The 25,399-nt window shown below is 42.4% G+C and overlaps 2 protein-coding genes across 11 annotated transcripts in view; one reads left to right on the top strand and one right to left on the bottom strand.

The window, feature by feature from the left end:
• Positions 1–4,369, top strand: part of LOC115153405 (slit homolog 1 protein) — a 166,661-nt gene extending 162,292 nt beyond the window's left edge. For 4 of the 8 annotated variants that reach the window (XM_029698826.1, XM_029698824.1, XM_029698823.1 and 1 more), the window contains 2 exons: positions 477–509; positions 667–4,369. In XM_029698826.1, coding sequence (XP_029554686.1) covers positions 477–509; positions 667–905 — 272 coding nt within the window. In that variant the 3' untranslated portion in view covers positions 906–4,369. The remainder of the gene's footprint in view (positions 1–476; positions 510–666) is intronic. The other 4 variants (XM_029698828.1, XM_029698827.1, XM_029698825.1 and 1 more) reach the window with 2 other exon arrangements.
• Positions 4,370–4,684: 315 nt separating this feature from the next.
• LOC115153404 (ligand-dependent corepressor) overlaps positions 4,685–25,399 on the bottom strand; it is a 47,342-nt gene continuing 26,627 nt past the window's right edge. The window contains exons 7-9 of one of the 3 annotated variants that reach the window (XM_029698820.1): positions 11,914–12,046; positions 8,869–11,678; positions 4,685–8,838 (exon numbers count right to left, since the gene is read on the bottom strand). In XM_029698820.1, coding sequence (XP_029554680.1) covers positions 6,936–8,838; positions 8,869–11,678; positions 11,914–12,046 — 4,846 coding nt within the window. In that variant the 3' untranslated portion in view covers positions 4,685–6,935. Of the gene's footprint in view, positions 11,679–11,913; positions 12,047–21,161; positions 25,031–25,399 lie in introns of those variants that run through there. The other 2 variants (XM_029698819.1, XM_029698821.1) reach the window with 2 other exon arrangements.

Below are 25,399 nucleotides of genomic sequence, written 5' to 3'. Positions count from 1 at the left end.
TGCAGATAGGAGACACACACACATTACTACCGTGGATACACTGGAGAGCTCTGTGACGCAGGTAGGAGAAACACACACATTACTACTGTGGATACACTGGAGAGCTCTGTGATGCAGATAGGGGACACACACACATTACTACCGTGGATACACTGGAGAGCTCTGTGACGCAGGTAGGAGACACACACACATTACTACTGTGGATACACTGGAGAGCTCTGTGATGCAGATAGGAGACACACACACATTACTACTGTGGATACACCGGAGAGCTCTGTGACGCAGGTAGGAGACACACACACATTACTACTGTGGATACACTGGAGAGCTCTGTGATGCAGATAAGAGACACACACACACATTACTACTGTGGATACACTGGAGAGCTCTGTGATGCAGATAGGAGGAATGTGGACTGTCTGGCATCCTAGTTTACTTAGTTTGTCTCTGTTGTTGCTTGTCTTTGATACCAACAGACCAAGAGGTAATCCAGCCTAAACCAACTACAGGTACCCATGAAAGGATGATTTTGTGTCTGAAACATTTAGCATTTTTTTGTTTAACAAACTTTCTTAAAATGTATCTTAATGTTAAGGTGAGGGGCTTCTCTTGATGTTCATCATACCATAGTCTCAGAATGTGTCTTTATCGTTCCTCCACCCACAGAGTCAGAGTGTCGAGGGGAGCCCGTGAGGGACTTCTACCAGGTGCAGCGTGGGTACACCATCTGTCAGACCACACGCATGGTCTCCTGGGTAGAGTGCTCCGGCGCCTGTGACACGGGTGCCTGCTGTGCCAGCCAGCGAATGAAACGCCGGAAATACACCTTTGAGTGCAGCGATGGAACCTCGTTCAGCGAGGAAGTGGAGAAGACCATCAAGTGTGGCTGCGTGGGCTGCATGTAGCACGCTTCACACAAACCTACTACCGCCACCGCCGAGCGCACCAGAGGGAGAGCGAGAAAGAGAGAGAGAGAGAGAGAGAGAGAGAGAGAGAGAACCGGAGAGGAGGAAGAAGTAAGAGAACCAGAGAGTATAAAGAAATCTATATAAAACCTCTATCTATATATTATGGACAACAATGTTTGTAAAATAGGACATTTCCTCCCCTTCCATGGCTGTGTGACGTACAGAAACACAGAGAAAACAAACATCAACAACATGGAGAAGTGTGAACAACAACAACCAAACCATTGTATCTGCAACATTGTTTGGAAGGGTTCTAGAGATGCGAAGGTGTTGCATTCAGAGCCAGACATCAACCAACCCCCCCATACACACCTGGTCTAAACCTTTGTCCCCTTGGCTCATCCATCCATTAGGCCTCAGATAGCCTAAGCACCCTCTGCTTTCTTTGCTTCCTGAAGGCAGTATGTGTAATATGACGTCCGGCCTGGTCGGGGTGGCAGGAGGGAAGAGGTACAGAGATATAAATAAATAAAAACGACTGGGGGAGGATAGTAGAGTTGGGTTGTAGTTAAGTTTGGTTAGGCAGGACAGGACAGGACTGGGCTGAGCAGGAGTTGGGCTGGAACTGGACTGTAGCTGGTGTGGGCTGGTATAAGCTTGCCTGGACTGTAACTGAGTTGAGCCGGGTTAGGTCGGGTTTAGATGGGCCAGATTGTAGTTGAGCTGTGCTGAGCAGAGCTGGGGCTAGGTCGGGTTTAGATGGGCCAGATTGTAGTTGAGCTGTGCTGAGCAGAGCTGGGGCTAGGTCGGGCTATATCTGGGCTAGGCCGATTTCTTATTGGACTCTATCCTGGAGTTTTTAGAACAAGAGATGTCCATTCTTTTCATTACTGATAAGACCACTGCACTGAATACCAGCACTGAGAATCACAGTCATTTGCCCTTCACAGCACATACACACAACATGCACGCATGCACCACACTAGAGGACATTCTTGTCTGAGCAGAAGGGTCGTTCCATTCGAAGCAGTCAGAAGGGGCTGTCTGATACACATTGTGAGGCAGGTAAACCTTCCATTCCCCTACAGTAGGCTATAAGCTATACCCCCACCTGGAGCAGGCAGTACCCGGTGGAGACCAATCCCCCAGCATGCATTGCCTCAGGATGATTTGCATAAGCCCCCCCCCCCCTTGAGCAGGAGGATGATTAGGCCCCTCCCCTCAATGCCTGCAGTATTAAATGTGTGCAAACTGTTGCATGTGAGAAGTTTGCAAATTGATATGTAGAGCTTTTTATTATGTTTATTATTACGGAACAAAAAGGTTCAGAATATTTGTTTTGTTACGTCTAATTTCAATTATTTGTTTTGCATTGTTTTGTTTTTATTTGTTATTATATTTTGTTTTCTGATGTAACCTAACACCTTTAGCCCTCTCTTTATACAGAAATGCCTAACAGATTCTAATATATATATTTGTATTTCATTTTGGTATAGTATTTTTATATGTTAAAGAGTAAATCTTTGTTTTCTGGAAGCTTCTATTGGAACAGGCAGGATGGCATTTGATTGGTTCCCTAGCTGTTTTTATTTGTTTATTTCACTTGCTCAAACAAGGTAGTTTGTAATTGTCCAAAACAAGGTAGTGAATGGTTGGCCTTGTTGTGTAGGCAGCAGTATTGATGTAGAAACATGTTTAATATTGTATATGTTGTCTTCCATGTGAATATGACATCTAATTCATTTGAAAGTCTGTGTGCTGTTTGTTTTATTTTTTATTTATTTTATCTTAAAGCTTTTTCCTGTAGAGTATAAAAGGCATAATAATTGTTGCTGATTTTCAAAAAATAAAAATAAATAAAAAAAGTTAAAATAAAAACTAGTGTAACAAAAAAAAGCTGTAAGGTATTTGTGACATCACTTAATAGCCAGTTGTGACAGTATTTCCTCCCCTCTGGCTCAGACACATTCCTCATTGGCTGTTGGGCCCGAGTGGGTGGAGTTAAAATGCAAATGAGTGAGATGCCCCTCCCACTCTGAAATACATTTTTCCTGTATTTACTATACCATACTCTGAAATATTGTGAAAGGGTTCTGATCGTCTTGTGTTGATTTTGTTTAAGTATTAGGTTGAATTTCTGTCATTTTAAATTAGGGACATTTTCCGTGGTAGAAGTAATTATAAGATTTAAGTGAAAGTCACAGTCGACTGAAATCAAGCTGCTGTCGGAAGCTTAATTATTGTGGATATTCACAAAGATGGTGTCTACATTTTGCCTGCATTAAATTGGTGCTGCCATCTTATCATTGTACTGTGGTGGGAGGTGAAAAGATGGTGAGGCCATGGGCTGAATGTCAGCAAACTGTAGACCTGCCATCTTTCTGTACGTTTGCCATTGGATCCACTTACAGCAATCCTATTTTAACATGCTCAGATAATTATAGGGTGATTGAAATTTTAAGGCAATGTTCCAGCGTTAGCGGAGACTGCATTCACGGTAAATGGATTTAGCCCTAGATGTCCCCATTCTGACTGGCTATAGAACACGAATCAGAGATGAAAAGGTGCCAATCGCAGAGTAGAACAGTCCAACCTGAATGTATAAATGTGTATAAATATGAATTGAGCTCACTCCTGAAGCGGTATGGTTCAGCTGTTATCCTGTTTAGTTTCCAGTATAAAGAGACCACATCCTCTTTGTTTTCTAAGTGGGAGACCTACAGGACGGGTTTCCTGCGGAGTAGGATGAAGTTGCCCCTAGACACAGTTCTGTGGTCAGTTTGGTGGTTTTCCCCACTAATGATTAAGGTAAAGCTTTGGGGACGGAATGCTGATCCTAGATCTATGCTTAAGAACAACTTCTACCCAGAGCGTCCTGTTGCAGTGGACTCCTTGTTTGCCCCAATGTTAACCTTGTCTTATATATCCCTGAGGTTATCCTATGGTGTCCACATTGTATGATATTGATGAACTGTCATCTCATCCTTTAGCTTAACGTTTAGCTCTATGCCTCACAGATTTCAACATGAGTTTATCACAGTTCTCACAAAAATGACTTTCATACTTGCAAACATGGATATTGATCATTGCAATTCAGCCGGATTACATTCATTCTAGGGTGAAACTGTAAAGACTCATCCACCATCCGCGAGAGAACTGTACTCCGTATCATGTCATTGTGAAAAAACGCAGTGTCTCTGTTGTATTGAACTGGTAAAAAAAAAAAGGGAAAAAAAGAACAAAAACTATAATAATTCTCTGGTCTGTTTCCTACAGATGTGCTACTTCTGTTGCTTTGGTTGTGTTCCGTTGCAGGTGTGATGGTGGGATTGAACTGAAGTCCCAGTGATGCTGAATGTATGTAGTATCTATCGATCTATCTTTATCTATCGCCACCGACAAAATGTTTACTGAACCTCCTCCACTTTTCATTCATTAAACTTTAATGTGTGTGCTTTTAACATGGACTCTTAACGTGTCTCTTCAATGGTTTGAATGGAGTGTGTGTGATTGGGGGGGGGGGGGGGTAGACAGATCTACCCAAGTTGGAATAAGGGGTTTTGTTTTGTTCTTTATACAAAGCATGAAGGTACATTGGAGGAAGAGTAGAGTGCAATGTTAATTGTATTTCCATGATGGTATGATGAACATATGAAAGTAATACTTTGATTTTATAAAGTGAGGAATACAGTTGTTTTAGTTAAACCTCAGAATGTAGATTAGTGAAAGCCCCTGAAGATCACTGAAGATGGAAAAACGAAGCATGACACAAAATATACAATTCAAACATCTTTATATCAACTCCAGCAAGAATACAAAGTCACTAACTTAAAATATGTCTCATTATTGGGATTAACACAAATACATTAGTTATTTATTTTCCAATATACAGAATCCCAAGCTATAAATATCCACAGTAAAGAATAAAACATGTTCAAGTTTGATATTTGGTGGACTGCTTCATGTAGATCTACTGTATGCATTTATCTAGAGTTTTTTTTTTAAATAACAATATAAAACATGAATTATACCTTTTTGCATTTACAAATTATTACTTTTAAAGTGAAATAACCATAATAAAAATAACACTGTCCTAAAATGTCTTCTTTCTTATGACACAAAACGGAGGTCAGGCTATTGCTGAAGTATGGAAGCATCAAGAAAACGTCTTCCTGAAACAAAATAACAATCTGAGAAATAAAATACACAAAAATAAAACATGCCAGACAGGTTATTTCTGTAACATTGGGATATAGTACAGACTGATCATTTACAAACACTTTTTTTCTCCAACAATTTTCATATATGGTCACCAGAGGTCAGTATACAGCAATATAGTCCAAATAACAGGCAAACACCCTACCGTACAAGCTCACAAAGTATGGGCAAAACATACGCATCTAAAATTAGATACAACCTGTGGCTCTATGTACTGTAGCATCATTCCCTGGTATCTGCTCTCAAACAGCAGACCTTAAAGTGACCCCCTTCCAAAACAGGTGAAAACTGTCATTAATGCTCATTCAGTACAAGACCCAGAGAGGAAAGGTAACATGCATGCATAGTCTTAGTTAAAGAAGTTTCCGCAACAAAAGCTTGTTTTCAAAAAGAACAAACAAATACATGTTTAATAAGAAATAGTTGAGGTGAATACTGCACTTCAAGAGTGGGCCGTTGTTGCACAGGTGAAAGACGAGAAACAGGCATTTAAATGTAAACCCTACAGGTAGCTAAAGCACATGCAACAGCATGTAATGATCACACCAGAGGGAAAACGTCACCATTAAACTAACGAGAATCAGAGAATATAAGGGACAGGATCAGAGATACAAGTGAGGCAGGTGTTAATATCTCACATGCATTGCAAAGAAAAATAAACTTGTTAAATTTCAAAACACAACTCGAACAGTTTTTGAAAGTTAAACACAGCTACGATAACAACAGTTATAAGGCTACTGCTCAGGAACAGAAATAACCCCAGAATCTAAAACGAAACAAAGACACGTAAAAGAGAACTCAATAGAATAATAAACCTTGATGCTTCTTTACACATTCAAAATAAACAGTACATGATGAGAAGTAGAGTGGGTTTATAGCAGGAAGACAGAGGAGAATAGGGAACATGTGGGACTGAACACATGGAGGGAAGTTGTGCATGAAGATACACAGACGTGCAGGTCGGCACCAATGACCAGCTCTATACAATAACCCGGAGAAGAGTTCTGAAGGACCACGTCAACGTGACACAATGTGTGCAGAACTGCACCAAATCCATATCTAGAACACTCCCTTTCTCCTCCTACAGTACGTGTCTGTGCAATGGCCAGATAAGAGGCTTCACCTGTTAGCAACACATTACTTTACATCTGATGAATAAGGCACCTGATCACAAAAAGTCACACACAACTCTTTGATCACGAGATGGGCTGGAGACATTGATGAATATAGGCTACAGATCTAAGAGTGATGTTCAAGTGAAACCTGGGCTAATTTAAATTGAACGATTGGCTTGCCATGCTGTGCTGCAGTCAGAGAAAATCAATATTTGTTTTTAGCAACATGGTACTGATGTTTTCATGCCATTATTACGAAACCTCACAAAAAAATGAAAGCGTGGAATAGACTTCTGTGATCATTACAAAACACTAGGCCAAACAAAAAGGTGGAGGACATGGTATGTTGTCTTCTGAATAACTAATAAACCTAGCATCAAACCAAAAGCAAAAATGTCTGACATGTTTCCAATGCAGATATACCCTTATAAAATAATCTCCAGCCCAGTTAGCGAGAACTACACAATACCAAACCAGAGGCCAGATGGAGTTTTGCCTCTGTATAACAACACTGGTCTGATCGGAACCCTCTCAGAAAACACAGCAAACACACTAGACTTTAAATATCTTCCCGTCACCATTTGCATTTTGCCTTTGAAGCTTATCTAAAGTGTTGGCATTGCCAAGCTCCCCCCCTTAATATAACCAGCTTGGCTGTTACATTCTTTCTGCACACTACTGTAGCTATTTCTAGCTATTTCTTCCTGGTCCGCTTGGCTGGATTCTGTGTGCTCTCCTGGCTTCTCTTTGTGGCAGCCTTTGGAGTCTGACTCTGAGCTGGTTCATTTGATCTCTTTGTGGCAGGCTTAGAGTTTGCACTCTGAGAGATTGAGGGGGATGGAGTGGCCTCCATCTTCCTTTGTGACCTTGTGAGTACCTGGTCAGGAGAGCCTGGCGTTTTGACATCCATGTTCTGTTGAGACTCAACCTCACTTTCAGCACCTTTGCTCTCAGCACCTTTACTTTCATCGCCTTTAGTCTCAGATACTCTACTTTCAGAGTGTCTCTTTTCCACCTCTGCCTTCTCTGCTCCAACCTGCTGTTTGTTTGATTCAGTTTTAAGGGTGACGGAAGGAGCAAGGGTGTTTTTCTGTGCTTTTGGTGTCATCGCTCTTTGGGTAGACCTCTGTGGTGATGCACTCCCTTTCCTACTGAGATCTCTTAAGGTTCTACTGCTGCTGCTAGTCTTGACTGATCTCTCCTGGACAGCAGCTTTTGCTGGAGTCTTTCTACTAGGAGATGACTGCGCTCGCTCTGTTTTGACTACACTTTGCTCCTTCACACCTTTATCTCCAGAAACAGATAATTTCTGCCTCTGGGCCGCGGCCGGTTTCAATTTAGTTGGTTTTGCCAATTTCGTCTTTGGGGCTTTAGAGGGTTTGACTTTGGAAGCTTTGAGCTCTTTTCTTGGGGCCCCTTTTGGCTTCTTGGAGCTTTGTTGACCTTGCATCTTCTCACGTATATTGGAGTACTTCCGCAAGATCCGAGCACTGGCTGGGTTCTTGGCCTTCGCTGAGGCCTTCTGGCCGTCGGTTGCCTGTGCCTCTGCAGAGGAGAGATAGGCTTTGGTGGAGATCCGGGTGGCCGTGGTCAGCTCTCTCTTCTCCTTCCCTTTGGGCGTACTTGTACTGACCTCCTGCTCCAGGGCTTTAGCAATCAGCTTCTGGCTCTTAGGGTTGCTCTTCACAGGGGAAGCGATGGCAAACTTCTTCAAGTGTTTCTTCAAGCGCTCGGCCTGCAGGCTAGGGAAGACCCCTTTGGACAGCCCTTGGGACATACAGGGGAAGAGCAGCTGGGTGTCAGAGGGAAGACGTGTGTTCACCTTCTTTACGATGACCATTGATTGGGTTTCTGTTGACTCCATGTACCAGCGGCAGATACTGGCTAGGTCCAAATCGTTCTTGAAAAGCATCTGGACAAGGGAGTACCTCTGGTGATCCGAAGATTTGGTCTTGCGAACCCGGCGCTTGCTCTTCCATATCGCTGCCTGTCTGTCTGCCTTGTTCTTGTGTCTGGGCGTTGGTTGTCCCTCTTTGTCTATCTGGACCCAGCCTCTATGCATCTTATCGAACCTGGTGTTGAGAGTAGATATTTTCTGTTGGTTTTCATCTATGTCTAGTAATTCCAGGAACTTGTGTCGAGACTGTACTGGGGGCTCCAGTTTGGGCAAGAGGAAAGGAGTGACTAAGCTGGAGGGCAGAGGAGAACTGACCAGCAAAGGAGAATCCCTTAGTGGAGACTTGATTGTCCTCTCAGGTTTGACCTTGATGGGTGATGAGAGTCTCACTGGGGATTTCAGCCTCATGGGAGATGCCACTCCACTCCTTTTCTCAGCTGTGATTGGAGCACTGGTTGAGGACGTGGGTGACCTCTGGACTCTCAAAGCGGACTTTCTGTTCTCCATCGCAGTCGGTGGAGTTGTCGGGGTAATGGACTGGCTGGCCACTTCAGTTTTACTACTCTCACTCCTCAATGGCATTCGCCCAGGTTTGTCTGAAGCACTGCTGATGGAGGATAGAATTTTGTTATCCATTGAAGTTGGTGCCTCTGCCTTCTTCAGCAAAGTTGGTTCCTCTGAATTCTTCAGGGAAGTCAATTTGCTTGGTTCTCCCTCAGATGGAGCCAATTTGCTTGGTTCTCCATCCTTTTGGGGAATTATTTTGTGTCTTAGTGGACTACTATGTGCTTGCGCCTCACTCTTTTTAATGCTTGTACCCTCTGTGAGAGCAGAAACCTCATTGCTAACTTGCAGACTCACAACCTTTTCAACTTCAACTTCCTTTGCTACTACCACCATTGACGACCTGAGTTTTGGTCTAGTTTGCACCCTAGTTTCCACTGCAGTGTTCTGTGTCTTGCTGGGTTTGGGTTTTGGAGCTGGCTGAGCCCTTTCAACTTTCAGCTCTTCAGAGCTTTGGGTGACTGCACTGGGGACGATAGGAAGAAGAGGAGAGGTAACGGGGAGGGGAGGGTTAAACTTGAAGCAGGGGAGTGGGAGGGAGGTAGACGGTTCTGGGGGGACAATGAAAGTAACGGCAACTAGGAGGGGGGGCGAGGCGACAGGGAGGGGGGGTGAGGCAACAGCTGCTCGCTGTTGCAGTCTGGCTGATCTGAGCGGGTGTCTGGGGTCAGGGTTCCTGGGGGAGTCGACTGGTGTGTCTGCGACTGGAGGAGTGTCAGGAATGCTCAGTCTTGCTGTTATAGGGGCAATAGGGGTCCTTGCGTCAGATGTGATCTGGCTCGCTTCCACAGGGGTCTTCGTGTCAGGCAGGTTCTGAGTTGCTTTAGCTTTAAAGGTTTTTGTGGGATGTTTGGACACAGGGATTTTGATCAGTTCGGCTGGAGGGAGTGAGACTTGAGGAATTTCTGGCATGTTCTCAGAAGGTTTCTCGGATTGTTTCAGAGAGGTCTTAGTGGAGCGTTTAGTCTTCGTAGGAGTAGACTCTGGGGTGTTTTTAGCTGGCCGTTCACGCAAACATCTGTCAGACTGCGCTATAGGTCTACCATTCACATATCCACATATAATCATATTCTCGGTCTCAATCACTGCAGTTTCCTTCACCTTTGAAGGAATCACCCGTGCTGGAATACCCTGTTTTTCAGAACACCTTGGAGGTGATTGTTTCACAACTGCCTCATCTTCCTTTTTAGAGGACGAATCAGCACCTGTCTTTTTCTCTTCAGGCACATTGTTGCCGTCACCTGGAGCCAAGTCTGGTTCAACCTTGCCTGTTTCCTGCACCTCCATCCTTTCACTCTCTGTGGGAACCTCAGTGCCAACTTCTCCTCCAGAGCCCTCAGATGGTTTCTGGTCAACTGGACTCTGAGGTTCCAGTGGCTCGGCCTGTTCTTTATCAATTGCACCTGCACTCACTACCTCATTCTCTTCCTTGTTTCCAGTGCTCTCTGTAGAAGGGCTCAGGGATTCAGATTCCTTTTGTTGGGTTTCAGAGATTACGTTCTGGCCCTCTGGCACACTCTGCAGCTGATCCTGGACAAGCTCAGCTTCTTCTGATGTCTTATGTGATGGGTTCACATCTTTCCCCATCACCACCTGCTCTGGGCTTTCACTCAAAACGATGTCATTAATAACACTGTTTAAATCCTGATGTGCGGTCTCGACCACAGTACGAGCTAGACTATCCTCTGGTGCTACACTCAGCCTTGGCTGCTCTGAGTCTGTCCCTGCACTCTGCTCGTTCTCCACTGGGGGACACTGTGAAGGAGATGGAGGGGCAGTCTGTTCTTTGCATTGACTCTGGTCTGTCTGACTAGTCTCAACGATTAGCTCCACCTCACTAGCTGATGTTGCTGCAGTCTCTACATCCCCAGCCAACTCCCTTTCAGCTGAATGCTCTGAGGGAGTTCTCTGACTGACCGTCTCCAAAATCCCTCCAATGAAGGGCATATCCACAAGAGGTACACCCTCAGGCTTGCCAGGCAGCTGTTTAGGGGTGACCAGAGTGTTGAGATCTGGCATTGGAGTGAGAGAGTTGCCACTATAGTTGCGGGCGGACTTTCTGGCTAATGTACGGACAGTCTTAAGCTCCCACATCTCCTCCACGTACATGTGACCTCTGGTGCTTTTCCTGGCGTTGTGTCGCGGGAGCCGACGGTGCTGCCATTTCTGGAAACAGTCTGTGATTGGTTTGTCAATGTAGACAATGTCGCAGTGGCCGAGATCAGGGTCGGTTACAAACTGACACACCGAAGAAGAGTCCCTAAGCCGATGGTAGGAAGACCCCTTCAAGGTCTTCCTTGCTGTCCTGGGGGAAACTGGGGGTATGATGGTGGGGGTCTTTTGGGGTGAACTCTGTCTGACCAGTGTATCTCTGGTACGTCCAAAGGAGCCTCTTTGTCTTGTTGGATGATTAACATCATTGTACCTTTTCACAGAGGAGCTGAGGCCATCGCTGTAACTATCTGCTCTGATTGAAGAGTCAGAATTGCCCTGCTGTTTATCCATAGTACTGGCGCGAGCAGGAAGAGAGGTGGTGAGCACACAGGACAGCTTCTTACCATTAGCCAGGCTGCTGGACTTCATGATTTTGATCTTTAGAGGAGCATGGTCACTAAGAGGTTTACTCTCACCGTCCTCTGTGCTTCTGAGAAGGTTTGCCAAAGCCTTAGACTCCCCTGGGCCAGATTTACGGAGATCTAAGGCTGGCCCAGCAGCCCCAGATACATTTCTAGACACATCAGTCTCAGGTTTCTGCTCTGGGGCTGCCAACCTGCTACTCCTGGTACCAACTGTCTCTCCCCCCTCCACCAGTCCTTTGGGAGTAGAAACCATGAGAAGTTTCTGGCCAGTCCTCCCCTTCTCCAGGGTCTCCAGGCAGGGTTCAGGGCTAGGACCCTGGAGGGCGCCATGCTTGACTGAGCAAGAGGTTTTGAAGGCAGAGGCTGGTGATGTGCTGGAGGAGGATATTGCCTTGACCTATAACAAAGAGAACAATGAGGTTATTCACTACCTTAACTTAGTTATTACATAGACAAAACATATTCACGCCACAGAGCCTTAGTCTCTTTAACTTCCAGGCTGTATCTTTTTGTTAATGTATTAGGCATCTGCGTCATGTTTTGTTAGTTATTGTCCCTGAAAGGCAATCAGAAATGACCTATTCAAATGTACTGAATTGAAAATACACAATGAGAGCAATGCCTATACAGACCTCTGTCTGTAGGAAGCCCAGAGCATCGACAATCTGCCTCTGGTGATGCAGACACAGCTTCGCCATGAACTGGTCCAGTGTCGAAGTGGACTGGAGGTCCCTGGCCTTCGCTGGACTCAGCTCCAGACATTCACTGCAAGACAAACAGTACAAGTATGTTTATATTTAATGTCATGAATATAAATGTAGGCTTCATTTTCCAAAAGCATATAAAACATTTTTTATGGAAACAATTAGAAAGAAAAAAAATAAGTCAGGTTATAACCACATGGACCATAATGAGAGTTACGATAGCTATAGGTTCTTAAAATGTTGTCATACAGTGGGATAAATGCATTAAGGCATACCACTTTCCCTATGGAGATTAATAAAGTATTCAATGTTATCATGAAAACGCTAAAGGCGTCAGCATGCTTCAGTTCGGCTGGCAGCTTTCCAAGCTTGGTTAGCCGAAAGAGTGTGCTCGCATACTCCCTTAAAAAGCCAGTATACACTTCAGCAAAATAGTCTGAATTAATCTAACAAAATCGGTCATTAATTTTGACTACTTTACCAAGGAGATCTTACGCTTCGAACACACCTACAGTGTCCTTGTGCAAAATAGTATGCAGCATCATCTAGATATGTGTGCAACACAAGTTCAACATTCACCTTCTGCTACCATTTCTGTCAAGTGGTCCACGCATACAGTTTGATGCATATGTTTGATAAATCCAACGTATCCACCACCCAGAACGCACTGCAACTGCCTCTGTAACACAATGCTGCAAGGCAAACGCTGCGTTTCATTGGAAATGAATGTAATTCTGGTGTACCAAAATGCAATGACGCTGTCGGTGTGTGCAATTTTGCATCTGACCAATCGCCGACTACGGGGCGTTGACGTCGGCTATCAACTTTGGTTTGCCTGGAGAGAAAAACAAAATTTGCCCGCACAGCCGAAAAAAACCCTTGATGATGTCCAAAACTAATAAAAATGTCACAAATGTCATCATAATATATGCACAAAATGTATCGTCTGTGCTAGGAAAAAAAAATCATACAAATGGGGAACAGCAATTGATCCATAAGTCAATGTTCAGTTCAGTTTTAGTGAAACCTAAACCAAACATTGATTTCACTTGTCCATGTCAGCATTTCCAGCAGGCCTGGATATCCTCGAAAATTCTATCCATTCATCTATAGCAGTGGTTCCCAAACTTTTTATAGTCCTGTACCCCTTCAAACATTCAACCTCCAGCTGCGTACCCCTCTACCACCAGGGTCAGCGCACTCTCAAATGTTTTTTTGTCATCATTGTAAGCCTGCCATACACACACTGTACGAAACATTTATTAAACATAAGAATGAGTGTGAGTTTTTGTCACAACACGGCTCATGGGAAGTGACAAAGAGCTCTTATAGGACCAGGGCAGAAATATTAATAATCAATAATTTTTCGCTTAATTTAGCCATCTTACATATAAAACTTTATTTGATCATCAAAAATGGTGAAGGGTTAATGAGAAGGGTGTACTTGAAAGGATGTACATAACTCTGCAATGTTGGGTTGTACTGGAGAGAGTCTGTCTTAAATCATTTTCCACACACAGTCTGTGCCTGTATTTAGTTTTCATGCTAGTGAGGGACGAGAATCCACTCTCACATAGGTAAGTGGTTGCAAAGGGCATCAGTGTCTTAACAGCCTGATTTGCCAAGGCAGGATACTCTGAGCACAGCCCAATCCAGAAATCTGTCAGTTGCTTCTGATTCAATTTATTTTTTACAGAACAGCTTGCTGCAATTTCGACGAGGCTCTCTTGTTCAGATATTGGTAAGTGGACTGGAGGCAGGGCATGAAAGGGATAACGAATTCAGTTGTGTCATCCATTTCGGGAAATTACCTGTGTAATTGTGAACCCAACTCACTCAGGTGCTTCGTTATATCACATTGTCTGTAAGCTTGAGTTCACTTGCACACAAAAAAAATCATACAATGATAGAAAGACCTGTGTGTTGTCCTTGTTAATGCAGAGAGAGAAGAGCTCCAACTTATTAAACAGCCACAATTTTGTCCTGCACATTGAATATAGTTGCGGAGAGTCCCTGTAATCCTAGATTCAGATCATTCAGGTGAGAAAAAAAAACATCACCCAGATAGGCCAGTCGTGTGAGAAACTCATCATCATGCAAGCGGTCAGACAAGTGAAAATGGTCAGTAAAGAAGAGCTTAAAGTGGTCTCTCAATTTTTTTTAAACGTGTCAATATTATGCCCCTTGATAACCAGCGCACTTCTGTATGTTGGTAAAAGCGTTACATGGTCGCTGCCCATATCATTGCACAGTGCAGAAAATACATGAGCTTTAACAAAGTCAACCCTTTTCACTGTGGTGTCCAAAACGTCTTTCAAGCTGTCAGGCATTCCCTTGGCAGCAAGAGCCTCTTGGTGGATGCTGCAGTGTACCCAAGTGGCGTCGGGAGTAACTGCTTCCACGCGCGTTACCACTCCATTATGTCTCCCGGTCATGGCTTTTGCGCCATCAGTACAGATAGCAACATGAGCAGCAGCTACGATTGGCTACATACGGACCGTTAGTGGAATTCGGTTAATGTGATTGGATGTTAATTATTTGACTAGGCTACCTGTATTTTACATTGTGTTGTTATTTCGCTTAACACTAGATGGCTTAATTATATTTTTGGCAGTGAAACGAGGCTACTCAGGCCAGAAAAAAAAAGAAAAACACCCAAATGTATAGCCCCGTTGGAAAATATAAATGGACTGTTTGAAAATGTGAAAAAAAAAAAAACATGAATCACACTTTTTTTTGGCGTACCCCCGACGGCATTGCGCTTGGGAACACCTGATCTATAGAATGAACGTGGAACCATTACAAACACTTTCAACACCTTTTAGTCCACGCCCCGACAAATTCAGGCTGTTCTCAGGGCAAAAGGGAGGTGCAACTCAATATTAGGAAGGTGTTCTTAATGTTTTGTTCACAGTGCACATTCATCCACCATTTAGTGGCACATTTTTTTTTACTTTAAAGTTTTTTTTAAATATTACGCTAAAAGTGTTCTGGTTGAAAAAGACGACAGAGAATTCATTTTCACAATAACATTTATTAGAAGAATAGGTGATTTTGAAAAGTGATTATTTCGTCCAGTGAATGACCTGTTACAGCTGATCTTTTTCAAAATGGCGTTTTTTCCTTACAGGATACATTGAGTAAATTCTTACACATGCACAAAGACAATTAATCATTGGTGCCCCAGGTTCAATGCAACATACATAAAATCAAGATAATAACCACTTCACTTCAAAGATTACATAGCATATTTTATTAGTCAAGTTGTCAAATCAAAATTGCATTCAAAATTGGAAAATGTACTAGTGCAATCAAATTAACTTACTGATTAAGTCCTCTCTACTAGAAAGACAATTGACCATAGCCAAGAAGTTCTAATAACATAGTACAAAAAGAAAAACATTCATAAATTACAGTAGAAAAATGTAAGTATTATGAGTCTGTCAAACTGTAAATGGCAATTACTGAAATGAGGTCCAGTTAGATTTAGGTGTACCTGCTATCTGAGCATCTGACTACATAAACCAAACAAATAACAGTTTCATTTCATGTTTTTGCCTTGACTACTGAATTAGGTATTTCATATATGAAACCGAATTGCTTATAGGACACGAAAGCTGGAAATAAGATTATATGAAATATTTTCTCTTTTATAATTCTTTCAAAAGTCCCTCAGTCCTCTATGTTTGAAGTGTAATGTCCCAAGCATTGCAAGTCATCCCATTTAGACCACAGCATAGGGCTAAAAGGGGCTGCTTTCAAACGTTTGAAAAGGAATAACTTGCTATTACAGACTCAATATAGTAGTCTTAATCTAAAAGCCGTAGAGCTGTCAAACCAAAGATAAGTAGCAACATATAGGCTACCAAGCAGAGCTCTGAGTCAGAAGGGCTTAGAGCGACGGAATAGAAAGGATTGCTCAAAGAGAACATCCAACAAAATAAATCTTTCCAACAAACCACAATTTAAAAAATAAAATAAATTATACATTGCACTTGCATTAGAATAATTGTGTTAATCGGAAGAGGTTTGACTAACGCAGTGTCAATCTACACCAGTTTTTAAATTAGGCCGACCAAAATGGATGATTGAATGCATTTTTTTTTCTCTTCAAGGATTCACATTTTCCACAGATGCTCAGAGAGTAGGTCCAAATGTATTCTGTTAAACAGTAGTTAATTATCAACGCAGTGTGATAACTATGGTGTCTGAGGCACTGTGGGCTGGAGACATAAATGCAGCTTAAAAAACCATGTTTGGCAAACATCTTACCTGAACTGAGTTTACATAGACATTCATTGCGTTTTAAAATGATAAAAAATAAAAACTACAGAGATAAAATTGGATGTTCTGGCTCAAACACAGGACCACCTTAAGTCAAAGAATAATTGTGCAAAAAGCCAAAAAACAATCCACATGCGACTTAAAAATCAGAGAGAAAAAAAGCTAAACTGAAACAGCCACGGTTTAGCCTAAACTAGTATCTGACCCATTTTTGGTGTATGTTGGATTTTGTTTACAGGACTTGAAATCCCTGCTATGCCTAAGTGTATAGACAGTACCTGAAGGAGTGAGGGGTGTGTGTTTTGTCCCTGAGGGTTTCCGTCTCTCTCTCTCTCCACTTTTCTTTCAAAATTGGGGAGTTAATATCTGACCACGATAATATGAATATGTACATGACAATTCACACGTGTTTTCTCAACAAAAAGGACGGCGGAGACGAGCAGAAATAGAGCAAGAGACAACGACAGCAAGAACAGAAGGAACAGATATTTCACAAACACTTAAAAAAAAATATAAATGCACCCGTGTTATTTACCTTAGAATTCATAGAGGGAGTAAAAATGATTTAGCAAACATTAAGAACACATGGTATATATGAGTTAGTTACACAAATCTTAAAGTAGGCCACTGTATAGATCATGGCCGGTTTTGACTAAGAATTATAGTCTCAAAGTTTGTCTGTGTGACAATAATTTGCCTTGCATACACTTCCGTGTTTTCAACGAATCCTTCACCTACAAGATTCAACCAATTCCACTTCACGTAGCCAACAATACAACACGTGCTGCCTTCAATCCACACACCGGCAATCATGCAAAATCTAATTCCTTCATACATTTTCCTAAATATAAAAAGGTATTTAAGTTTAAATGTCATCAGCAATTTCATTAATAGAAGTAGTTTTATACGTTCAAATATTACAGAACAGTAGTCTGCGCTCAGGAGTGCCATTGCTATTCAAATAAACTCTAAAAAGCAAACAAAGCTTTGACATTTACAACAACCCCAAACACACCTTTGCAGTATACTATACACATACTGTATGTGCACACTGTCTTTAATCAAAGTCCTTTTTAGAGACCGCTTTTACTATGGAAACCATAGACGTAACCTCGTTAACATCCAGTCAAAACAGAATGGAAAATGAGAAAGTAGTTTTGACATCTCAGCTGTACTTCCCTGAATCTGTGATAAGAGCTAAATATAACTCTACTATATACCAATAAGCAATATATTTATTTGTATGTATACACACACACACAACTAGTTTTATATATGTATCTGTAAAATCTGTCTCTGAGTATAGTGTGGTAGAATTAGTGTTAAAACTGTTTACATTCAGGGCTATTTAAGTTACGAGAAGCATCGTCCTCTCCTTAAATATGGCATGAGTCAAAGAACTACAACATCTATCATGTCAAGATAAATCTTCACATTGACTTGAAGGGTCTGCAAATGTTGAGTGTCATCGATGTGTTATTAAGTGTATAGGTTCGAATCAAATTTCTGACTAATTGGGAAGAATGGCTAGAAGATACTCAAAAACACAACATCAGTAGAAACATTTACCTAACATAGAAAAACCAATCACCACAGTACATCTAAAACTTCCTCACCTTTAACATAGAGTCAAGCAGGGTGCACAAAACTTTTACGGAACCTTGAATTATTCACAAAAGGGTATAAATCCCAGTTCTTCATTTTGAGTAGTCTCATAGAACCGCCTTATCCAAGATCATTTTTGCTCATTTCAACCTTTGCCAAGTTGTTTTCAAGTCATCTCAAAACATCAATTATTCCATAGCTGAATGGACCTGATAGGCCATGGACGGCAAATCACTAAACTGATGACAACAATAGCAAGATTATGGCATATATCTAAAGCAGCAAGTCAACAAATATCTAGCAGAGTTAAGCACATCAACCTGTACCGCAAGAGAGCTTTTGCCCATATCCCTGGCTTGTGTTTATGGGATGTTGCTACATCCGTACACCACTGCCTCAAAGTTGTATTTATTTGACAAGAGGGTCAGTCCTTTTCTAGAAATGAGGTAGTAGAAACCAACAGATTTGCTACTGTAGATGTGTGTTATTTCAACATTAAAGACAGACATCACAGGTTCCATACGTGGTGTTAACACGAGTCTCACTTGTTTTGGATCATGCAAGAACGGATAGCATGCAAAATGCTAATCAAAAAAACAGAGCTGGAAAAACTAAACCTGGAATTGTTTCTCTCCAAATAGTGTAATCTTGGATCAGTATTTGGACTTAAAATGGCAATGTATTTTTTTAAATGGCAGGCAATTACCTAGGACCAAGGCTCCAAGGTAACCCAGAAAAGCCTTGCAACTCAAAATGTTTGTTTACTCCGATTAAAGTAATTTACTTTACTTTTTTCTTTGTGGCCCGTCCGCTATTAAATGGACTCACCCTCAAACAAAAGATGCCCATTACCAATTTCAATCAAATTAACTAAAATAAAATCTACTGTAACTCCTGTGAAGCATATGCCTGGACTTGGGGGTTACCTATATATGGCTATTCATGTTGATCACAGTTAGTTTGCAAGGTCATCAAAAGATTCTGCATATAGACGGGTTAGCTGACGTCACAAAAACGATGCACGTGCGTCAATGGGGCAGAAGTCAGTGTGTTGTGATTCTGGATGGTCAGATAGCTAGCAACAATGACAAGAAGGTGTGTTGTGATTCTGGATGGTCAGATAGCTAGCAACAATGACAAGAAGGTGTGTTGTGATTCTGGATGGTCAGATAGCTAGCAACAATGACAAGAAGGTGTGTTGTGATTCTGGATGGTCAGGTAGCTAGCAACAATGACAAGAAGGTGTGTTGTGATTCTGGATGGTCAGGTAGCTAGCAACAATGACAAGAAGGTGTGTTGTGATTCTGGATGGTCAGATAGCTAGCAACAATGACAAGAAGGTGTGTTGTGATTCTGGATGGTCAGATAGCTAGCAACAATGACAAGAAGGTGTGTTGTGATTCTGGATGGTCAGATAGCTAGCAACAATGACAAGAAGGTGTGTTGTGATTCTGGATGGTCAGATAGCTAGCAACAATGACAAGAAGGTGTGTTGTGATTCTGGATGGTCAGATAGCTAGCAACAATGACAAGAAGGTGTGTTGTGATTCTGGATGGTCAGATAGCTAGCAACAATGACAAGAAGGTGTGTTGTGATTCTGGATGGTCAGATAGCTAGCAACAATGACAAGAAGGTGTGTTGTGATTCTGGATGGTCAGATAGCTAGCAACAATGACAAGAAGGTGTGTTGTGATTCTGGATGGTCAGGTAGCTAGCAACAATGACAAGAAGGTGTGTTGTGATTCTGGATGGTCAGGTAGCTAGCAACAATGACAAGAAGGTGTGTTGTGATTCTGGATGGTCAGGTAGCTAGCAACAATGACAAGAAGGTGTGTTGTGATTCTGGATGGTCAGATAGCTAGCAACAATGACAAGAAGGTGTGTTGTGATTCTGGATGGTCAGATAGCTAGCAACAATGACAAGAAGGTGTGTTGTGATTCTGGATGGTCAGATAGCTAGCAACAATGACAAGAAGGTGTGTTGTGATTCTGGATGGTCAGATAGCTAGCAACAATGACAAGAAGGTGTGTTGTGATTCTGGATGGTCAGATAGCTAGCAACAATGACAAGAAGGTGTGTTGTGATTCTGGATGGTCAGATAGCTAGCAACAATGACAAGAAGGTGTGTTGTGATTCTGGATGGTCAGATAGCTAGCAACAATGACAAGAAGGTGTGTTGTGATTCTGGATGGTCAGATAGCTAGCAACAATGACAAGAAGGTGTGTTGTGATTCTGGATGGTCAGATAGCTAGCAACAATGACAAGAAGGTGTGTTGTGATTCTGGATGGTCAGATAGCTAGCAACAATGACAAGAAGGTGTGTTGTGATTCTGGATGGTCAGATAGCTAGCAACAATGACAAGAAGGTGTGTTGTGATTCTGGATGGTCAGATAGCTAGCAACAATGACAAGAAGGTGTGTTGTGATTCTGGATGGTCAGATAGCTAGCAACAATGACAAGAAGGTGTGTTGTGATTCTGGATGGTCAGATAGCTAGCAACAATGACAAGAAGGTGTGTTGTGATTCTGGATGGTCAGATAGCTAGCAACAATGACAAGAAGGTGTGTTGTGATTCTGGATGGTCAGATAGCTAGCAACAATGACAAGAAGGTGTGTTGTGATTCTGGATGGTCAGATAGCTAGCAACAATGACAAGAAGGTGTGTTGTGATTCTGGATGGTCAGATAGCTAGCAACAATGACAAGAAGGTGTGTTGTGATTCTGGATGGTCAGATAGCTAGCAACAATGACAAGAAGGTGTGTTGTGATTCTGGATGGTCAGATAGCTAGCAACAATGACAAGAAGGTGTGTTGTGATTCTGGATGGTCAGATAGCTAGCAACAATGACAAGAAGGTGTGTTGTGATTCTGGATGGTCAGATAGCTAGCAACAATGACAAGAAGGTGTGTTGTGATTCTGGATGGTCAGATAGCTAGCAACAATGACAAGAAGGTGTGTTGTGATTCTGGATGGTCAGATAGCTAGCAACAATGACAAGAAGGTGTGTTGTGATTCTGGATGGTCAGATAGCTAGCAACAATGACAAGAAGGTGTGTTGTGATTCTGGATGGTCAGATAGCTAGCAACAATGACAAGAAGCCGCCATGTGGGGAATTGTAGGTGGCTTGTCGTATCTTGTTATTAATATCACGTCTTGTTTTGAGGCGTTTTGACTTTTCACGTCTATGCTAATATGGCAAAAACTAGCTAGTTCGCTAACCAACATATAACAACGTTTTTGAGAGACAAGTGCTCATTGTGCACATTTATTTATGTTTTCAATAAAGATTTGGGGGAGGAAATAGTTCCCATGCTGTCAACAATCCTTTGATTCTAAGCCGACCCTGACGGTTTTGCTCCACAGTCGCGCACGCATCAGTTTTGTTGCTAAACAACCCACCCATCTATATACAATGTACATTTAAAAGTAGGAATTCAATTAACACCAATTAGTGGTCACCATCCTTATATCCACCTACAAGACTAAAGGACATGTCACCGAGATTCTGAAATGCTACATTGTCCTTTTTAAACCTTTGTTTTAAACCTGAAAAGGAGACTGTATGGCCAGCCTTGCCTGAGGAAAGTTCTTGTTTTCTGCGTGTCATGTGATAGTGAAGTTTTAAAAATAATCTCTTTATTAAGAGTTTATAGCTATGTGTTCACCGTAGGCCGAAATACAACTTGATAAAACACACGTAATTCAAATGCTTGTGTAAATGTCTCATTTACATCTAACCCATTTACGATTTACATGAATGTCGGCAATGTGCGTGTGGATCTCAAGTTAGGATTTTGGCCCAGTCTCAAGAATGCTGCATAAGAACTTACTGGGTTAAGAGTTAGAAGGAAAAAAAACATCTTAATGTGTCTTTATCTATAAAGATTTCCAAGAAATGTACTAATAAAACCTGTCTGATGACAGTAATAAAGTACTGTAATATAAGCCTGATACAAGGACCATAGGGGCTTGATCCAACATTCTGGAATGTACTGAGGTATAACTGTTGATAGGGTGAGTAGTAGCATACATATATACTCAGTAGTTTGGACAAATTCACAGCCAGACGCCATGTTGCTGCTCTCAAGCATTCTATTTACGATGAGCATTTGGATTCTAGTTCCGATTCTAGAATTAGGTAGGTAAACTTGGTGTACAATTCTGAGATTTCCATAAACAGTTCTTGGTCGGTATTACCATGGAGGAACAAATATGGCGTCGGTGGAACTATGTGATGTCGTCTAAGAGCATCGTGATGTTGAAACTGCAACGGACCATCTAATGCTTCTGCATTTGGACACTTCTCCACATCATTTCCTTAGTGTTATGTGCCACATGGTGAAAACCTGTTTGAGACTCATCAATTTACTGCATTGAAATAAGGTACTATAAAGCTGCAATCTAACATATGATCGGGAAAAGATAAATAAAATCATTCATTTTTTGGAATACAGTTAAGATAAAAAAGAAAAGTTTAAGAATGAACATTTCCACCTGTCCCTTGTCTTTACCTTCTATTAAGTAGGGACAGTCATCCCTAGACGCAACGACACTACCTGAAGTTTGTTGTGCTCAGATTCAAATTGAAAGATTAAAAAATGTCCAGAAGGCTCAAATGGTAAATAAATTCTATGGAGATCGGTTAAGGTAGGATGTGAGAACACCTGAAAAGGTTGGTGCACATATCAGTCAATGGTAAGACGCCCAAAATGTCTGTCTGTGGATGTATAAACTAGATTTCCCCTTTTTCAGATGATACAAGAGGCATGGAAATAAGTAAGCTATATATCTATCAGAGAGGTATGTTTGTGTATAGATATCTAACATAGTATATACAGTTTTGATAAAGATCGAGATATGCATTCTGACAAGTACTGCAGCCCCACAAACATTATCCTGAGTTGTGGTGAAGGCTACGAGTGAACACAAGTAACAAAATGTTCCATTCTTCCTACAACCGCAGAATGTGACATATCGGAGTGGTTGTAATCTGGCGTGCTTTTGGAGAGTTTAGTTCTGAGGTTTGGTTGGTAACTAAGAAGGTGGTGAAATTGTGGACAGGGGAATCTGTTCTCCCAACAAACAAACAAACTTTACATTAAGATATTCAGTAGTAGACAATGGTTGCAGGCATCCTTGCAACCGCATATTCTTTTTGCTGCAGTTTGGTCTATTCAATCTCAGGTGTGCATTTGCTAAACAGTGACAGGGAGAGAGGTTCTGTCCACCAGCGTTTGACTTCAAGATCACAAAGTAAAATAATAAATAAGAATTTCCTATTTATATTAAATATTAATAGGGAGTTTAAAATACAAACAAGCCTTGATTCTACATAACCAATAACGTGTTGAGGGCTGAGCATGCATCATGCTAATGACCCAAACAAATACATGTTCTGGTGTCTCCAACCTGGGTGCTAAAGGTCTGCAGGCTTGTGTTTCAGCCCAGCATTGGCACACGATACAGCTAATCCCTCGCCCACCAAGGCCTTGTTTATATTGAACCAGGTGTCTTAGTGCTGGGCTAGAATAAGACCCCTACATCCTGTACTTCTCCAGGACATGGTAGGAGACCGCTGGTCTAAGTGCTGTAATAACTAGGCTACTGCTTAGGATTATGTTGGTACCGTATCTAAAGCAGTGTTTTAGGTTGAACCGTTCAAATATTGTATTGTATAAAGGGCAGCACAATCATAAAAACTACCAAAACATATTTCAAATACGGATTGTTTTAAACAATGTCTAGGGATGTTGGCAAGCTAAAGAGTTAAGAGAGAGACACTTTAGTGTCCGATTGACTTGAACAGCCTCCACATAGTAGGCTTTATAAATATTTAAAAACAATTAAAGACCTAAGATGAATAGGTCAGATTGATTCAGAGGATTGACCAGAGTAAATATAAGTGCTTTTGGAATAAATCAACATATAAAAGAGGTTATTTGTGTACTATATAGACTCAGTCACTGCCACTGTCTGACAAATGCAAACGATTACCTGGTCTGGGTAAAAACATCTCATCATCGTCAACAAGTACTGCGTCATCAACAAGTACCTTGGCAGCAGCAAATGGGGATCCTAATAAAATCACTTGTCTGGTGAGAGGCCTGTGCCGAGCAGCTCCCTGCCATTTTCTCTGGGCAGAGACTGTCTCCCCTCACACAGCGACTCCTGGGGGTCCAGGGGCACATCCAGAGCTTCTTTGCCCTCTGGGGCCTCCGTACCCTCCAGTTCCTCCATGTGGCTCATCAGCTTCAGCTTCTTCTTGGGCGGGTGTTTCAGGGTGCCAAGGCGCTCCTTGACTTTATACTCCAGAGTGCTGTGAGGGATCCCGTAGACGGTCTGAGCCTTGGACACGCTCATCTTCCCCCCCATAACCACTTCTATAGCTTCTTCTAGCAGCTCTGTGTTGTACTGGCGGTATCTTCCCCTCTTTTTCCTCGGCTGCTTGTTGCAGAGGTCTGCCTCAGGGTCAGAGGTAGGGTACTGCCCCCCAGAGGCAGGGCGGTCTGCGTCAGATGAACCCCAGTACTCCCCATCTCTTCCAGGACCGTCCAGACCTCCACTGCTTCCCCGGCGACTGTGTTTGGGCAGGATGGACCTCAGCCTCTTCCCCAGGCTGTTCTCACAGTGGGGGCTAGGGAGGCTGTAGGAATCAGAGCTCAGAGAGCCCCAGGAGAGGTCCACCCCAAGGCCTCCTAGGCCTCGCACCTGCGGGATTTTGAGGTCGACGGGAGGGGAGTGAGAAAGGGAGAGCCCCTGGTCTCTCCGGGCCTCCTGGAGGATTGCCTTCCCACAGGAGGGGGACTTGAAGAGCCCCGCGGCCTCCAGCAGGCTCGGTAGGTCTTTGAGGTGGTCCCCGGCTCCGCTGTTGGCCCGGAGCTTCAAGAGGGCCCCGAAGTGGGTCTTGGAGGCCCAGGACGGAGAACCATACCTAGAGAGAGAGAGGTGGTCGAAGGGTCTGGAGGTGCGGTTCTGGTTGGGAGACAACTCGGTGTCGGAATCCTGGTTCACTTCCTGTTTGATGTACGGCGCATGACCGAGTGGCGAGGTGGGCTTTAAAGGGGCGGAGTGGCCGAAATTCTCCCTCCTCCTCCCATCCTGCAGGCTCCTCATAGGCAGCCCGGCCTGTCCGTCAGCTCTCAGGGAACGCCTGATTGGATGGAAGGAAATTTGGTGTAAGCAGAGCTTGCACAGTGCTTTATTCTTTCTCTCTCTAGGGGAGGATGGGTTGGGGAAGGGAGGATGTTGGCCACTCCTTTATTAGATGATCTTGCTTAGGTAACATCACTTTATCTTGCTTAGGTAAAAAAAACAAAAAAAAAACAAGTGTATATATATATATATATATATATGTATGTATGTATGTATGTGTGTGCTCCTTTTAAGAACAAAAAAAGCCAAGTTTGGGAATTAGTTTATTTGGATTGTTTGTTTTGGCTTTGCATTTATTTTTTTTAATTTACAAATTATGCGTCAGTCAACATAACAATAATAAATTTAAAAAAGGATATGCAGGGCA

Source organism: Salmo trutta, chromosome 18, assembly GCF_901001165.1.
Source record: "Salmo trutta chromosome 18, fSalTru1.1, whole genome shotgun sequence".
NCBI lineage: Eukaryota > Metazoa > Chordata > Actinopteri > Salmoniformes > Salmonidae > Salmo > Salmo trutta.
Note: the sequence above shows the minus strand (reverse complement) of the source record. Positions and strands in the feature narration are given on the sequence as shown.